The sequence below is a fragment of the Annulohypoxylon maeteangense genome (genome assembly GCF_022496945.1).
Source record: "Annulohypoxylon maeteangense strain CBS 123835 unplaced genomic scaffold GGS22scaffold_4, whole genome shotgun sequence".
NCBI lineage: Eukaryota > Fungi > Ascomycota > Sordariomycetes > Xylariales > Hypoxylaceae > Annulohypoxylon > Annulohypoxylon maeteangense.
The window spans coordinates 1,676,252-1,693,057 of record NW_025953251.1 but is presented as its reverse complement, the minus strand read 5'-3'; the positions used below and the strand labels follow the sequence as shown (position 1 = coordinate 1,693,057).

The 16,806-nt window shown below is 49.4% G+C and overlaps 5 protein-coding genes across 5 annotated transcripts; 1 reads left to right on the top strand and 4 right to left on the bottom strand.

Annotated features, from left to right (window-relative positions):
- Positions 1–7: 7 nt before the first annotated feature.
- Positions 8–3,352, bottom strand: GGS22DRAFT_111215 (uncharacterized protein). The gene is made up of 3 exons (XM_047957955.1): positions 3,048–3,352; positions 2,590–2,834; positions 8–2,520 (listed from the first exon to the last, which is right to left on the bottom strand). Exons 1-3 carry the CDS (start codon positions 3,221–3,223, stop codon positions 362–364), a joined length of 2,580 nt encoding a protein of 859 aa, XP_047821388.1. The 5' UTR covers positions 3,224–3,352; the 3' UTR covers positions 8–361.
- A 1,196-nt stretch (positions 3,353–4,548) lies between these two features.
- Positions 4,549–6,416, bottom strand: GGS22DRAFT_111212 (ZIP zinc/iron transport family). The gene has a single exon (XM_047957954.1). It carries the CDS (start codon positions 5,817–5,819, stop codon positions 4,650–4,652), a length of 1,170 nt encoding a protein of 389 aa, XP_047821387.1. The 5' UTR covers positions 5,820–6,416; the 3' UTR covers positions 4,549–4,649.
- Positions 6,417–9,002: 2,586 nt separating this feature from the next.
- Positions 9,003–10,881, bottom strand: GGS22DRAFT_198784 (mitochondrial inheritance component MDM10; the record flags this gene model as incomplete). Its single annotated transcript, XM_047966178.1, has 1 exon — positions 9,003–10,881. The coding sequence occupies one exon, from the start codon at positions 10,879–10,881 to the stop codon at positions 9,490–9,492; it is 1,392 nt and encodes a 463-aa protein (XP_047821386.1). The 3' UTR covers positions 9,003–9,489.
- A 1,112-nt stretch (positions 10,882–11,993) lies between these two features.
- GGS22DRAFT_111127 (putative short chain oxidoreductase/dehydrogenase) lies at positions 11,994–13,139 on the top strand. Its single transcript, XM_047957952.1, has 3 exons — positions 11,994–12,395; positions 12,456–12,637; positions 12,721–13,139. The coding sequence occupies exons 1-3, from the start codon at positions 12,103–12,105 to the stop codon at positions 13,104–13,106; spliced, it is 861 nt and encodes a 286-aa protein (XP_047821385.1). The 5' UTR covers positions 11,994–12,102; the 3' UTR covers positions 13,107–13,139.
- A 387-nt stretch (positions 13,140–13,526) lies between these two features.
- GGS22DRAFT_111123 (glycoside hydrolase family 18 protein) lies at positions 13,527–15,624 on the bottom strand. The gene is made up of 2 exons (XM_047957951.1): positions 15,194–15,624; positions 13,527–15,125 (listed from the first exon to the last, which is right to left on the bottom strand). Exons 1-2 carry the CDS (start codon positions 15,274–15,276, stop codon positions 13,802–13,804), a joined length of 1,407 nt encoding a protein of 468 aa, XP_047821384.1. The 5' UTR covers positions 15,277–15,624; the 3' UTR covers positions 13,527–13,801.
- Positions 15,625–16,806: the final 1,182 nt, after the last annotated feature.

Genomic DNA, 16,806 nt, shown 5'->3' with positions numbered 1-16,806 from the left:
TCCCAGGCTGCTGAGTAAGTGCAAAATGTTTCAAGAAAAAAACAGATCATTCTAACTAATGGGTAAGTCATCCACTTACTTTCTTCACGGCTAAATACCTATCAGCTGGACTACCTACTATATAAATGAATGAACGATTGCAATCGATGAGTTCTAGCACTATTAGCGAGCGTGGTGTTCTCGATATTTTATCCCCCTTACCGCCCACAGCAGATACTCTACCCTTACATTCTTCCCAGTGCCTACCTTGTAGGTACCTAGGTAAGTACGCCTACATTTTCTTCACCTTGCCTTGCATTTCCTTCAACTCCTATATTCCCCTTTAGCCCCCATCACCGCCCAAAGCAAATACTCTGCCATCCTAACCCCTCCGCCTCAACCCACGCCCCCGTTCCGGCTCCGCCCCACCCTCCACCACCTCCGGGAACGCAACGGGTCCCTGTTGCTGCCAGTGCAGTCTCGGCCTGCAGAAATGCCGCGATACTTCTTCTCCGCCTAGCTGTGGTTCGAACCGCCATTGTTGGAAGTTTGGTGGGCGGGGGGCGGGGCGGGGGGTGTTTGATGGCGGGATGGTCATGGGGGTGATGGGTGGGGATAGCATCGCGGTTGATGCTCCGGTGGTTGAGAGTGGTGTTTGTGCTCTGCCTGCGGCTGCGGTGGCGGCGGCGGGGATTGGACATGGTGTTGGGTCCGGGGATTGTGCGCCCATTAGCAGCGCTGCGGCGTAGTAGCGGGATCCGGTTTGTGAGAGGAAGGGGGGTTCGGAGGGGGGTTGGGTTGGCTCTGACATGGGTTGCGGCTGTGGGAGGTTCTGTGACATGGCGTGGGAGAGTTGGGAGACTATGTGAGAGGGCAGAGGGGGTTGTACGTGGATGTAGCCCTCTTCGTCCTCTTGATGGTTAGGATACATGGGGTTCACGTGTGTCTGAGACTGGTGTTGGAATTGAGGCTCTCCAATGACCATGTTTTTATCCTTGGCGAGGTTATTGGCTTTCTCGCGAGACTGGTTCGCGATCGGCTGGAAGCTGCTGTGTGAGAAGTTTGTCTGTTCTCGACCTAGAGGCGACGGGGTACCCTCGTAGTGGTTGCTGATGCGGGCATTGAATGCAGCGATCGATTCGCGGATGATGGAGCTGCTGGGTGGAGACGAATATGAGACGTTGCCGTTCATCATATCTACGATAATCGGATCATCCCCTTCCCCAGAGCCCTCCCCTACACTCCCTTCATTCATGGCCATGGCCGAGCCGTCATTTTTATCATTATTCGTGTTAACGCCTGGGATCAACGTATGATTAGATGGTAATGCAAGCGGGGAACCGAGATTAGCATGACGGAAGAAAGGGGGACGGCAAAACGGAGTCATCCCTGCGGGATTGTACCCGGGCCAATTCCACACCGGCGTTTTCTTCTTATACTCGGCCACCAGCTCGTCAGGATTCGCCGGCCTGCGAGACGGAATGTTGCTAAACGGATCTCCTCTCTTAATGGATCTAGGGCCAGAGTCTGGGACCCCCCATCTCATGCGTGACCGTGCTGGTGTGAAGGGAGCAGCACGTTGAGGGGTGACAGGTTCTGGGGCAGGTGTGGTCATAGGCACGTTTTCGGTATCCATGTCGGATGGTGAGAGGCTAGATATCCTCGCAAATGCCTCGCTTGCTGCTTGTGCTTGTGCGTGGGCAGCCATGCCATCTTCTTCCTTGCCTTCGTTACCCTCGATTGTTTCCCGGATGCCCCCTGGAACTCCCAGGCCTATAGGAGTCTCCAATACAGTATCCACATCAGAATCAATGTCGGTTGACTCTTCGTAGTCTTCCGCCCCGTCGATATCATCCTCCAGAAACACATCCCCAAAGGTGTCCATTCTAACACCATTCCTTTCGTCCTTAGTCGCCAACGTCGGGCCTACACCCACAGCCCCCTTAACGGAAAAGTGCAAGCCCGTGTACTGGAAGAGGTAATTAATGAACTTGAGGCACGTAGCACAGGGCTGTGAGTCTATCATAATGACGGCAGACCGCGCCTGTCCTATCGTTGCATACTTGAGGGTATGCAGATTATTAAGGCACCACTCCAAACTCACATCCTCTCCGCCATTTTTAGCCATCTCTTGTTTTTTGGTCATTTCAACCGCATACCAAGCCCCCAGCAAAACTTCAACATGTCCGGCATGCGCGCGTCCTCTATGTTCATCCTCGGATGCTTTCTTCGCTCCATTATCGTGTTTATTCCCCGGGAAATGGAATTTCAACAATTTGGCTATATGGTGGAGCGCGATGTAATTCCACTGGTTTGTATCCAGACTTCTTTCGTGCCGATCAGTGCCGGCCCGGAATCCACTATGGGCCGACATGAGGATGTCGCCAGAAGAGGCCTTGGAAGTTATGATACCGATGGTCTTGCTACGGTCTAGCGGGATGTCGGACCGGATGCGGAGTACGGGGGCAAAAACCACGATATCTCGCCCTTGCTTCGCGAGTTTGTAGTCCGGGAACCCGAGGTCGGAACGCGCGCCGCGTGCTATGAAAGAAAGGGGTTAGAAAAGAATACTTCTTGTCATGCTCAATCTAAAAACTTAGTGTTACTTACTAGCACGAACGACACTTCTGCGACCAGGCGAAGACAATATGTCAAATATAGTCTTGCGCGTATTAGTAGAATCGGGGTGTTCTCGGCCGATTCCGACGGTATTGAGGAAGAAGTCCCGACGACGTGTCGCGAGACCTTCATCTGCCGTATACGAGGAGGCGAGGACACGGTCATGGGTCAGGGCGGCGCCTTGTTCGACGAGGAACCATACTATATCGACATGACCCATAAGTGCTGCGAGCTTGCTAGAAGATACGGGTTAGCCCTGTCTGAAAACAGTTTTTTTTTCTTTTGGAGAGAACAGCTGTTAATGTGTGGTCATTAACCAAGTTTTTCTCCAGCTTGTCTGCTTTTAAATGAAGAACCATCTCGATGTAAAACTAGCACGAAGAGCTCTATTTCTTCCTTGCCTATGATCACGGTATACATATGTACAGTCGAGAGACGCAATTACTCACATAGGTGTTTCACGAAGCCCACGTTCCACGCCATTCCGAGGCTCAGTTGGTACATCGATGATACCCGGTTGACAAGATAATTTAACAACAGCTTCGAAGTCACCTCTAAGACAAGCCTGATGGATGTGCCTTAACCCGAGTTCGGGGTCAGCGGGGAGATAGAGGTTATCAACCATGTTTACAGTGAAACCTGGGTATACCGCGTATTAATCGAGAGTGAGACAGAGCTGAATATCGAAACGTGCTTCAAATAGAGCGATGATATTCCAAAATTCCAAGTACCTCGTCAAGAGATAAAACCAAAGATTATTACTATCCCTAGGTATGTAATAAAGCGAGAAAATAAGAACTCAAATAGGAAGACATATATAAGCAACTAGCAAATAGCAAACTAGGCAGACAAGAGCAACACACCAAAAACACAGGCCAGTAAAGGGGATAGGTAGAAGGTTAACCATGCTATTCACATTCACGTCTGTGCTCGCACTCGAGAGGGTTCGAGGATACCTGCATATAACCCCAGCCATAAGAACCACGACCTACTCATACAGAACCACACCATTATAAAACCAAGCTGAACGAGCTAGCAGACGAGCACCTACAGAACCATCCCCTCACAGCGCTCCTAAAACACTAACACGTAATTCACGGAGTACCAGCGAGGAGTCATAGGTCCAGCCAGCCCGCCAACCCCTTGCTTTTCGAACTAGAAGCAAGCATACATACCGTGCGTGCATAGAAGTACCTATAGGCAGGCAGGCAGGTAAGCAGCGTCCGAACCAGCTATCAGTGGCGTGCGGGGGCGTAAGCAGTAAAAAGAAAAAGCAAAAAAAGAGTCAGAGCTTCGATTTCTATCACAAGTCACATTCACCAGAAGCTGGGCACCAGCCGGGTTTAGGGCTCACAGTACGAACGATGGTCTCCGGACATACCATATCCATGTTAACGGAAGCCGCACCGCGAACCCCCGTGTAATGATTAATCACATTCCGGAGTATGTACGTAGAAGCACCTGGAACAGGAGGACAGGATGTATCGATAGCGGAATTGTATTAGCTCAAGCGACCATTCTATAGTAAGATCCTTTCACTCTTTCTCTCTCTCATGCAACCGTGTTGACGCCGGTGCCGTGCAATAATGCAGAAAATATCAGATGGGGAATATCCCTTTCCCTTTTCCCCCATAACTAGGTACTATATACCTAGTAGGTATGTACAATCCATTTATCGTACGTAACCCATCTGATCCATGTATACCTCGAAAAAAAAGCCTGACCCCGGTCAGACCTCGAGGGGGAAAAAAATCCCGGTAATAAAAAATCGTGAAAAGAGCTAGGTGGAAAGCGAGATGTGATATATGCAGAGCGCCCATGTACCGTGCCGGGATATTGATAACCATCATCGTATCTTTTTATCCCGATCAGACTTGTTTCGTTTTGTTCCCCTATTCCGTTATATCCCATAGCAACTAGCAAAGTATAGTAATTTTGAGATGCCGTACTAATCTCAAGTCGAGATCAGGATCCATATATCCTCCGTATGTCCTTGGGGTATCTACTTAAATCATCGAATTGTCGAACTTTTCCTCTTGGATTCCTAAGGCTTAAGCCCACTCGGCCAACACGGCCATTAATCCGCATCCCAGAGCCACGCACAGGAGCGCGGCAAGCTGAACCTTGAGGCCGGCGTTGCGCATATATTCGTTAAACATAAACTCGTGAGCGAGAAGCTCGACCAAGCCCGTGTAGATGAGGATACCGGCGCTGATGGAGTCGAATACACCGTTGATGATCAAGGTTTTAGGGCTTCCGGGTTGAAGAGTCGCTCGTACGCCTAGGCCGATGGCGATAGATATCGGGGTGCTGAGCGCATAACCCAGTCCCAGAAAGTACGGCATCAACCACTTCGATCGAGGCCACTGCGCGGATGCGAGTCGAGAGCCGAGACCGAGACCCTCGAAGGTCTGATGGAAGACGAGGACGATGTAGAGAACCGTAAACTCTTCTCCGGCGACGGCTAGTGTAAGTCCGATGAAGACGCTGTGGAAGACGACGCCGAATTCGAGGATGAAGATACTGGTCATCTGCGCGGCAAACGCGGCGTGATTGTCGTTTCCGTGGTGCTCGCGTTGGTGGCCAAGATGGTCTTCGCCGCCAGGTGGGTAACTAAGGTCGGTTGGTAGGCCGTTGGTACCGGCGACACTTGCGCTCTCCTTAATAGCAGAGCCGGCTTCAACGTCTCGGTCCGTCATAGGGGTACCCTGAGCGCCATTTCTAAGGGCATCCACGGAGGGGTCGATGGCCTTAGCGTCGTCGCCGTGGTCGCCGTGGCTATGTCCGAAGAAATCGAAACGACTGGCGAGTAACTCGACAGTAAACATGACGAACACAGTCATGAGGCAAATACCTGCCGCCCAGTCGTAACTGGTGATGGGACCGGTAAGACAGGGAGACTTGAGGGCGTCGAAGGCAGGTGATAGTAAATGCATAAAAGCCGTGCCGATGATGACACCCGAACCGAAGTATTTGGCAATGAAGAATGCCTTTCCGTTTACCCTCATTCTGCTGCTGCGTCCTAGGTAGACGGGTAAGACGGCGCCGATAAGTGAACCAACTAGGATGACGAAGATAGACGAGATTCGCAATCCCATTCGACCGTCATAGTCATTGCCCGCGTCGCAATCGACTGTGACTTGGAATCCCGATTCAGGGGCGCTAGAGTCATCCTGTCGGGTTTTGAGGGCGGCGCCCACGACTTCATGTAAGATAGACATTGTGGTGAGACTTCGTCGACTAGTTGAAGGCCTAAGGACTTTCGTATGTAATTTGAGTAAGTATGTTGGCGATGAGTTCCCTTGTAGCTGACCTTCTTCAACTAGGTGCCAGAAGACAGTTGAGAGAGTGCGCAGGGACGGCCCCAGATAAACAATGACTCAGAACTTTCTTAAGATTCAGAGGCTGAAGAATAGAGTTAGCGGGTATGTACAAGCGGGAAGACGCAGAATATTAATGTTTTTATCCTTGCAGCCGCAGGAAGTTGATGCGAAGAAGAGGACGAAGCGATTGTTCAAAGACAAAAGAACACACCAACAAGGTGTATATCCAAACTAGGTAATATGTCCATGAATTAAAGAGAACAATCTCCTTGTAGAAAGGGAAGTGGGATTTTACATGCGACTAGAGCCACTAATCGGAAAAAGCTCACGCGAGAGGGAACCTTGATGGCTTTGCGCCATCAGCATTCTATCCCAGGTAAGAAATTTTTGTTACGTACCCGATTTCATGGATACCTATACATGATAGATCGTGATGAACAAGCGAGGAGGAGATAGGTAGAAAAAAGATTTTGCGAAATGGGCTGATGGAGAAGAAAATGAGACTTACCTGTTGAAGCCGTTGAGGGTGGGTGGTATTGATTCTTCTTATTCTTTCCCACAAATTTCGAAGAAAGACTGAGACCTTATGAATACGAGTACCAGTCTCGCAGGTTAAATAAGTCTTCTTGAATTTGCGCGCTTTGGGAGAAAAAATGATAAAGGAATTGTTGGTTTTGGTGGTTGACACCAACAATGGTGATAAGGATGTTGGTGTTGGAGAAAATAAGTTGCGCGTTTTTCAGATAAGAAATAGACAAATCCCTATAGGTATTTTGTTCTATGTTCCCCGTATTTTCAGGGGATATTAATGAAGCTTCCGGAAAGATGCAAGATCTTGCAGAGAGCGGGAGTGATCCAAGGAAGTGCTTGTATTGGAAACCACGTAGATCCTATCTATGGCAGGAACACGCGCGCAAGGGTGGGAAGCCGACTTCGAAATTGGTAAAGTATTCGGCGAAAACCACGGTGTACACGGTAAAGACCAGCGAAGACCGTGAAGACCAGAAGAGCTCTTTGGCGGAGCGCAAGGTGAAAACTACGACGCGAACAACAGCGAAGACCGTAAGCTCCACGAACACAACATCTGGGTTAGAAGCTAGTTCCCTAGAGATGATATCGGCAAGTTGACTTTGAATAGACCACAAGGTTAGGTAAGTAATAAGTTAAAGGATGATAAGTGTAGTGGCTTCAGGTTAGTTAAAGAAATACAGGGTTCCAAACAAGTAGGGTGAGTTCAAAGTTAGACGCCCCCATATGAATGGATGGTTACAAATATTACACAAAGTATATAGACTAAACCAGGGCAAGCGATAGGGCAGAATGGGAGGAATGACATAACACCCTTTATCTCTAACTTTCATTATGTATGACATTGTGTCTTAGATTCTAATTTGTTCAGCTCATCTATTAAAAGTCAAAAGTAACGGTACCGATACTTTGTGTGCGGGAATGGTTTACCAGAAGTGGACACAATCAAGGGTATGAGAGAGAGAAAAAAAACCAAACGAGGGATTTGAAGAGGGAGTAGGAAAGACGCCTAAAATGACTAGCAGAAAATAAACGTCGCAAAAGGTTATGATCTTGGTAAAAATGAGAACCTTGATGGTCAACGACAAACGCAACGAAAGCCTGGGCTGCAACCGCAACCGCACAAAGTTCAAATAATTGTCAGCAATGTGGTTAGTTCCTTCAAGGTTTTCCTCCCTCTCCGTTAGGCTCTTACTTTAGATTACTTCAAACGGTTTAGATTGCATCCACACAATCGGGTAGCCAATCCCTTTTCGGAAAGCAGGACAAGGGTTTTAGTTTCATTGATTGGTTATTGGCTGGTCGGTGACCGTGCCCCTCAATAGAGTATATGTACTTCTAACATTTAGTTGATACTCGGTTCTCAATTGTGTACATATGTAAATTACCTATGTGCTCATGCTTCCAGAAACAAGCCTCATCGTCAGTAAACCAAAGGTAGATCTGTCTGTTCCCAAAACTCTTTGGCAGCTTCCTTTTTTTATAAAACTTATTCCATATAAGGTTATTTACACTCTCCAGTTAATTTATTTGACATGAACTAAGCATTTCTCAGTTTACCCTTCGTGGGCAACGTGACACCCGGGTATTGCGCTCACATGGCTTGGCTGTCGTGTGATAAAAGGTAAAAACAACGTCTATACATACCACCCCATCTCGACTACGTAATTAATGTAACATATCTCGGTTCGCAAGGCTGTTCATCAGATTAGATCAGTCCAAGATCACGAGTATAAAAACCAACAACAGATTGTATCGCCCATGGTGGGACGAACATAAAAACAAACTACATCACCCACCTTATTCCCAGCCTCCAGATCGCTCTCTCTTCGGTGACACTTCGTCCATCCTATGGATCATGAAATCCATGAAATTCCTTCTGGCCTAACCATTCTGCGTAGTATGTACCGGTACCTGCTGACCTGACTAATCCCCCCTCTATCAGGATTCAGGGTGCTTGTGATACGTCGGTTGGTACCGCTACTAGGCTTTTCATCCCCATGTCCGTGCATTAGCCCGTCCATCAAGGTTACTACCCTTGACGCTTAACTCAGCTGAGCCTAGTCGACCGTCGAAGGCCATCAAGGTTCTCAGCCTCCAGTACGTACCGACCATCTGAGCTGAACCTCACCTTTACGACGAGTCTCGGCGTACATGACCCCTCCCTTATGACATATATATTTGGTTCTGGATTGACAGCTCGCAATAAACACCAATAATATTAGAAGGATGAGCCAGAAATTTTTCAATAATTCTCATTTGGATGTGCGAACATCAGGTCTATTTATGAAGCGTAGTATGTGCATTCATCCTGCCCTCTCACTGGTCCCCCTCCCCAAATTTTTTACCGTTATGCATAAGACGTTTATGCGGCTGTCTCGTAAGACCAACAACTTAGAAAAGCTTGCCATATATGGCACAAGTGGATAACTCGAGCAAGTTTCTTCGAAGGCGGTCCTTTTCTAGGTGCGAGTTACAAGACTATTATACGATAGTTCATAAATTTGATCAAAGATCAGGCGATGCTCGGGTTTGTGCCTATAGTAGGTAGGGGGTAGCTACCCTTGCGGCAAGATAGCATCATGCTAGATATTGAAAAACTAGAGCAGTGCCTCCGCGGAAGCACAAAGAATTAGCAACAAGGCTATTCGTAGGGTAAGGCCACATTTGGGGTTATTACGAGTCCGGTTGCACCAGTATGCAAGCCAACGGAACTGGTCCAAGCCCCGGGCTGACCGAATCGTTGATATTACCCCCAAAAATATGAGGGCGCTTGTCCTTGTCAAAATCATTTAATATCAGCGCAACAGTAGCGGCCCCCTTTCTCATTCTCCTTTCGCATAGGCAAAATGGCTTAGAGAGGACCTTGATACCCATCACCCATTTTCAATGTTGACAGTGCCGCGAATGGAATGCACCACCGATGCGACAGATGCTGCTGTCGTACAACAATTCAGTCGGTCAATGATATCGCAAAGTTAGGTTTGACAAGCGACGTGTAAGCTACCGAGCGGTCGAGGTTGATATTTGTTATCGAGCATCACGAGGAGAACTGTACTTCCATCCCAAGTGTGCGAAAGGGTGAGTCGAGCCGTCGTAGGTCGATGCTACTGCCAAGGCTAAAAAGCAAAGACTTGACTCGGCCCTCCCACAAAAGGCCGACTCGTAGGTGCTGATCTAGGCGCGCCTTCAGAACGCCCGAGTACTCCTCGTCTTCTTCATTGGGCGGCGGGTCCACATCGGGATCATCCAACCGCCACTCTAACTTAGCCTGGAAACTCCTTTCCTTCTTCTTCTCCGGCTGGTTCTGAATTGCTTCTTTCGGCGACGCCACAGCTTCAGCCGTGTCTAGGGGTGGACTAGGGAGAGGTTCGTCTAATCTCCATTCCATTTTCGCCTTGAAACTCCTGTCGGACGTAGCGCTTACTGGCGTTGGTACTGGTGCTGGCGCTGGTATCTGTTCTAATTCTTCATTGATAGACCAGGATCCTCTCTTCCTCCAGAGTTCCATACCGACGACCCAATCGCTTTCGTAGCTGTAGACGTTAAAGTCCATCCTCGACGCAAGCGAGCAGTAGCTCCCGGCCATGACGGCGTAGCTCCAGCTAATGTTCCCCATCAGCGGGTTAATAGTCATAGTTGCCGTAAGAGGGGTGCCGTTGTGCGTAGGTAACGTGGCGAACCGTGCCCCGAAACTCATTCCACCAGATTTGTTCAATGTTCCGTAATATAGTTCAGCACCCGTGCTAAACCGACCGTAAATCCGTTCCCGCTCGCCGTTACCCGACCCGTTTCCATTAGTTGCCACCAGTTGCACCGGCGTGTTTAAATGCCCAACATCGCCGCCGAAATTGTACAACCCGCGCATTCCAAGCAATCCGCCGTCTGTTGATGCAAGACCCTCTACCGCATAACGGCCCTCGTCATATTGCGCCATCCCCAAGATGGTACCTCCATTCCGTAGCGTCTCGCTCGAGACAGCGCTTAATTGTAGCTGTAGCGTAGGCGAAACCCTCCTAACCACCAATGCCTCCAGCATCGACGCCGGGAGGTAAAGCCTCCCATATGAAACCGTATCTTTGATCAGCTCCCCGCCTAACCCTCTCGCCCTCTGTGGTAACTCTGCAAGCGGGCGATAACTCCTCAGAAGATCGGGCAAGGGTATCTTCTCGCTCTGGGCAATAGCATTGCTGAGGGGTACCGTGGAATACAGGTACGATATAGAGCCATCGACGATACCTACATTTCCCAGTTGGTACGATGTTGCGAACTGAGGCGTCGCAAGGGAGGAGAGGGTGAGGCGAAGGCCCCGAGGTGTGGGGAAGTTTAGAAGAGCATCGGACGTAGCATTAAGGGAGGAATAGCTGTTGTCGCGGTTCCAGCCGGTGGCAGAGTAGAAGGCGGACTGGATGTAGTCCATGAACTCGCGCATTGTCGTCGACGCATACCCAGCTAGCCGGCGGGAGGCGAGCTAGGTGGAGAGCGGTGCTACCGACTGTGCATTAGGTAAATTGTTGTGTGGTGATATCGAGGTTTGGTGTTGGGTAATTTTTGAAGGTCGTTGTGAATGCACTTGCATTAATTATTGAAGCTCTGCACAAAGCTTAGCATATTATGCTCTAGTGAAATTACGTCATCTGCCGATATTTATCCGAAATGGCCGAACCGACTGGAACCTTGAACTTAATAATCTTACATAATAGAACTTTCTTAATAATCCAATAACTACTTGTCTTGTTCCTCTCTTTGCTTCATCATGCTCGAGAATGATTGAATCTTGAGATACTGCAACAAGAACAATGCTTCTTCTTTACGAGTGTCCTTATCTTAATGTAAAAACAAACCTATCTATTTAACCCTCAATGCAAGGTTTCTCCTTCGTGATAATTCTATTAATACGAAAGACTCATCGAAGATTGCCTAGGCAGCTAGGTAGACATATTGTCGCACAGCTATGAATCTAGAGATGACCCTTGTGTTCTATACGCCGCAATCAAAAGGACATAAGCTGAAGAACTAGGATATCTTTTTCTATTCTTACCCACCTACTACCCAATCGCTTTACGATCGCCAAGAGATTGAATCAACGCGTAGGTTAGATTACGGCGCAGCACTCACTCCCACAGCACAGCCATCAGATTAAATAATATCATTCTCAACTAACCCGCAATACTATCGGGATAATATACATGCCGAATAGGCACAGCAGATGTGCGTCACCGCGTTAATCCGGCTTAAAAAGTCCATTCAACTTAACATTCAATATGGAGTCTATTACCAAATTCGACTGTATAGGTGTAGGCCCGGTTCGACTATATTCATTTTCGGGTTCTCGGGGACCAGCCGTGGCCGATTTTATTCCTTTCTATAGAGCATATCCACCGCCTTCAGACGGGTGGATAGCTCTTCCACCTTGTATAGACACGGGTGAATAGAGGCTCATCTGAATCTAAGATTAAGGGCAACGACAATCTGATTTCTAAGCGTATACTTAGGCAACATAGGTTTTCGTTGGCCTCAGAATAGCATATAAACTCATGGTCATGATGGCAGTTCAAGATGATTCAAGCAGATCACACAACCAATTCACTCTCATATCCAAGAACAACTCGGAAACTTACCCTTTAACTTACTCCTAAACTCTCTAACCATCATGGCTGAAACTCAAGTCTGGCTCATCACAGGGGCATCCCGTGGCCTCGGTCTCGAACTCACCAAAACCGCTTTGAAGGCCGGGCATAAAGTCGTCGCATGCTACCGCAGCAAGGCCAAGCTCGGTGCTACTTACGCAGAAATCGAGGCCCTCGGCGGAATATGGCTTCAGCTCGATGTAGTCGCCGAGGACGTTGAAGCCAAAGTCCAGTCCGTTGTTGCTCAACACGGCCGGATCGATGTCCTTATCAACAACGCCGGATACGGCATGCTTGGAAGCCTCGAGGAAACAAGGTACGTTAATAGTCCGTTGAGGTAGCAGCTTTGAGAACGACCCCTTAACACTGTTTATAGCATTGCCCAAGTCGAAGCCATCTTCAAAACCAACTTCTTCGGCGCCCTGCGAACAATCCAAGCCGCGCTACCGTCCATGCGATCGCGCCGCTCTGGAACTATTGTCAACATCAGCAGTTCGCTAGCCATAAGCCCAGCTCCCGGCTTCAGCATCTATTCCGCGACGAAATTTGCTACAGAAGGTTAGCATAGCACGCCTTTTAAGACCCTACCCCTACCCAAGCACATTCGCAGCACTCATCGGAACCTTACTAACCCCACAAAGCCATCACCGAATCCCTCCAAGTCGAGCTAGCATCATTCGGCATCCGCACCCTGCTCATCGAGCCCGGGATGACAGCGACCGAATTCGCCGACGCCTCCGGCACCGGCGTGGAAGTCCCCATCGGCGAAGCCTACCAAGGCGGCGCGGTATCGCAGACCATCCAACTCATCCAATCACCCGAGTTCCTCGCGCAAGCCGCTGTTCCGGCTAAGGTCGCGCAGAGGATCGTCGAAGCGATTGACCGCACGGGGTTCTTCGCCGACAAGGAAGTAGCGCTTCGACTCCCGCTGGGAGGAGATACCGGGGCGCAGTTGCAGCAGCGGGCTGCTATGTGGGGGGATCTGGCGAAGGGTATGAAGGATTCTTGGATGAGTATTTATCTATGATATACTGAAGTAACGGCGTTAAGACGGTAGGGGTTGCTGGGAGGTGGTTTGAGAAGGGTAAAGGGGTTAGGATTGTTGAATTGGGGGTATAGCTTGGAGTTCTTGTTTCCGCCTCTCTGCTCTGTTTTGGAAAATTATGTTAGAATACGACTTTATACCTATGTTTAGGCATTTGAATTTTAAATTGACGTCTTTGCCACTTTTATACCCCTCGTGGTAAACCCCCTTTTCGTTATATAGTAAGTTAAAGTCTTATAATATCCCCGGCTTGAGTTAGGTTACATTGATACTTGGCTACCTAAGGAACCTACAAGAATACCATGTTAACCAAGATCGAAAGAGCTAGAACAGGATACGTGTGCTATTAGGGTTGGACTGTACAATTCCATGCGTATTTTTACACCACATATCCCTAAGGAGGCCAGTACTAGGTTGTTATATCCGAACCAGCTCATCAGCCTAATAGCACGTACACACCAACTCAACTATTCCCCTACAACAATTCACAAGCACAACATCATCAAAGCCAACAATCCCAAGAAAAATATACATTGCGAAGCGAACAGGCCAGCACGGCGACCTACATACCTAGCATCTCAAAAAATCCAAACACATAACGTCAATTTTCCATACCTAGTACCATAGCATCACCCATCTCTACCTACACATAAACAAGCAAGCACCTACCTAGGTACTTAATGCGCCCACTGCCGCCCATGCGGTCTCGCAATCCGTCCCCTCAACTTCCTAACCGCCCTCTTAACCCCTCCCTCCCCCTCGGCCTCATCCAGCGGCGCCTTCGTCCCCTTCGCCAACTTCGCGACCGTAGTAATATGGCTCCAATCCGCACTATCCTCGCCCAAACTCCACGCCATAACGCCGCCTAGCCCCATCGGTTCAATGATCTCCTTAAACTTGCGTTTCATAAGCTCAGTCGTGTCCCAGGTCCAGAAGAGGCGGTTTTCGGCGTCCCAGTACCACATCCCGCCCTGCTGGGCGTCGAGGACACCGTTCGCCAGGGCCTTCGGGAATGCGGCGCTGATGTCGGGGCCCGTGCACGTACCGAACCCGGACTGGCATCCGAGTCCGCAGTGCGCGGCTGAGGACCCGCAGTTGCCGTATTGCGAGCAGCAGGTGCCTTCGCCGAACCCGGTGCACGTGAGCCCCTTAGTCGCGCCGCAGGTACCGTCGGAACTCGTCGTTAGATTGGTGGGTGGTGGTGCGGGGAATACGTTTGCCTTTTCGAAGGTGACAGCGCCGGAGGTGCCAGCGTCACTGCCGTCGTCGTTCTCGGCTTTGACGATTGGGCAGCCGATTGGGTGGGTACAGGTTGCGTTGGGGGCTGTCTCGAAGAACTTGGCGTAGTAGGCGAGCCCGAGGTTGATTTTGGAGGGCGGGCAGCCGAGCTCTAGGTACCGGTGCACGGCCTCGAGGGAGCCGGCGACGGAGCTGTGGTGCGTGGTGGTGGTGTCGCGGCGGTTCATGATGTCGTAGGACATCACGTTGACCATGTCGACAGCGGAGAAGATGGCCGGGGCCCTGGCGGCCGTGTACGCGATTAGGTCGCCTTGTTTGGCTGGCACGGCGATGGAGAGTGGCTTAGGTTCGATGGCGGCTTTGATTGCGTGGAGGAGTTGGGGGTAGCTGATGATTTCGGAAGTCTTGTTCGCGTTGGGGATCTGCTTGTAGTCTTGGCCGTTGCCGCCGGGGTACTCCCAGTCGACGTCTACGAAGTCGAAACCCAGCTCCTCAACCATGGCAGCGACGTTCTTCGCGTATGTAGCCCGGCTGGCCTCCGTCTTGGCGCCGGCCGAGAAGCCGGCTGTGTCGCCCCAACCACCTATTGCGATACCGAGTTTAGTTCCGTTATCGAACATGGCGCGAACGGAGTCAATAGGCATCCACGGCTTGAAAGTGCCGGCTGTCTCAGCTGCGAAGAGAGAGGAATTGGCAAAGGCCATAGCTACATGCGTGATGCCTGCTGTGATGTTCTTTCCGGGAAGGATGGACGTGTGATATCTGGAGCGCAGAGGTTAGACAGCCAACCACCATATGGAATTCTAAATTAAGGAATGGGGGAGACGTACTGGTCGAAGTATACAAGGTTACGGATTTCTGCGGCAGCGAGCCCGGCCATGGCCAGACTGGCCAAAGTGTTGACTGCTCTCATATTGAATGTAGTCAAGCTTGGTCAATGGTTAAAAGAATGTGGAATGTAAAGAATGAAACGAAAGAATGAACGGTACCGCCAGGAAAAAAAGTCCCCCTACTTTTATGAAGTCTAGCTGAACCCATCTTGACGTCCCTGTGGTTCTTATAAGAAGTCATGGTCCCGACTCCCTAGTCACTGGCTGACGGTGCTGACGGTGCTGACTGATGCGCCAACGTTGATCCCCGTTACTCAACGTCAGCATCCGTACGTGATAGCCTGTTAGGCATATGCATACTACAATGTACATGTAGTGTATTCTGTAGACTTAAGCAATTGGAGATAGGGATGGGATATGGACCAGGACAAGGAATGACGTGGGGAGATGGGCTTGGGATGGCTCGATGCACGAGAGCAGTTGGTTCGGGCGTTAGCCAATTACCCTATCATATCTAAGTAATACCCCTGCCACGAAATTATGATCGCTCAAGCCATCTGGGGAGACCACTCATGCGATAGATCTAGCCTCTTTGGAAACCGGGCTTAGAAGCCATCGTGTTACATGCACGACGCTAAGCATTACCGATTAACTAAACGAATGGGTCTGCAAAGATCAATGCATGCCCTCTAAGCCGGCATTCTCCAGTGTATCTGTGGCCCGGGAGCTTCTAGAGAATTGCCGTTCATGGTACAAGTGGTGTAAGGGCACAAAGCGGCCTGACTGTGTCCCCAGAAAATCGACATCTGTTGGTTACTCTTGAAACGGTGAAACAAAGCGTGAAGGGGTGCAAACAGCCAATAGATTAATAGACTTCCTTATTTGTTACCTCCTACCTTCATGGTCATCTCCTACTCAATATATCCAGCACGATCGTACAACGTCGAAAATACAACAACATTCGTGACGTTGCATAGATGACACGGACGAACTCCCTTAAGGAAGAACCCGAGAACTGTGTATGTACGTCCGGGAGAGTCGGAATATACCAGTATACTGGCTAGCATGGTTGTCCTACTGCACAGGTAGTATGTGATCTTTCAGCCTTAGCCAAGATCTAAAACCTGTCTTAGCTCCGGGTTCCGGTCTCTTGGTATGTCCGCTGAATGTCTATCATGCTCCTTAGGTAGTAGGTGGTAGGTAGATAAATTTCTCTGTCCCCGTTGGTTTGTTGCTTTCGAACTTGTCGCGGAGAGATAGCTCTCCTGTCCGTGGTTGGAATATTCGAACTAACACGATCTCCTTAATCTCACAATCTGGCGACTACCTATCTTTCTTGAGAGTAGGTAAGTATTAATATTTTGCGATACTCCAATGTTTCCGGTGTCTCCGACCGGACTCCGGTTTCCATTTAATTGATCGCAAACAGCTTCGGTAAGTCCCGAAGTACCGTGTGGTCCATTCTCGGAGACAAAATCTAGCTCGAATTGTGGCTCTTTATGCCGCTCGTCCTCATGCCTTGATTCTTTAAAAGCTTAGCATCGTTCGGCGCATTATAATACGGGATGTTAAACCCTTCCTCCCATCTCGTGTTTCTTTTTTGAGTCGACCGA

What these genes read in the sequence shown, in the direction of transcription:
- GGS22DRAFT_111215 (XM_047957955.1), bottom strand. Translation starts at nt 3,223, where the DNA reads ATGGTTGATAACCTCTATCTCCCCGCTGACCCCGAACTCGGGTTAAGG. An exon ending in GGGCTTCGTGAAACACCTAT is followed by an intron (nt 2,835 to 3,047) that starts GTGAGTAATTGC and finishes CGTATCTTCTAG; the next exon opens with CAAGCTCGCAGCACTTATGG. An exon ending in CAGAAGTGTCGTTCGTGCTA is followed by an intron (nt 2,521 to 2,589) that starts GTAAGTAACACT and finishes TTTCTTTCATAG; the next exon opens with CACGCGGCGCGCGTTCCGAC.
- GGS22DRAFT_111212 (XM_047957954.1), bottom strand. Translation starts at nt 5,819, where the DNA reads ATGTCTATCTTACATGAAGTCGTGGGCGCCGCCCTCAAAACCCGACAG.
- GGS22DRAFT_111127 (XM_047957952.1), top strand. Translation starts at nt 12,103, where the DNA reads ATGGCTGAAACTCAAGTCTGGCTCATCACAGGGGCATCCCGTGGCCTC. An exon ending in GGAAGCCTCGAGGAAACAAG is followed by an intron (nt 12,396 to 12,455) that starts GTACGTTAATAG and finishes CACTGTTTATAG; the next exon opens with CATTGCCCAAGTCGAAGCCA. An exon ending in GACGAAATTTGCTACAGAAG is followed by an intron (nt 12,638 to 12,720) that starts GTTAGCATAGCA and finishes AACCCCACAAAG; the next exon opens with CCATCACCGAATCCCTCCAA.
- GGS22DRAFT_111123 (XM_047957951.1), bottom strand. Translation starts at nt 15,276, where the DNA reads ATGAGAGCAGTCAACACTTTGGCCAGTCTGGCCATGGCCGGGCTCGCT. An exon ending in AACCTTGTATACTTCGACCA is followed by an intron (nt 15,126 to 15,193) that starts GTACGTCTCCCC and finishes TCTGCGCTCCAG; the next exon opens with ATATCACACGTCCATCCTTC.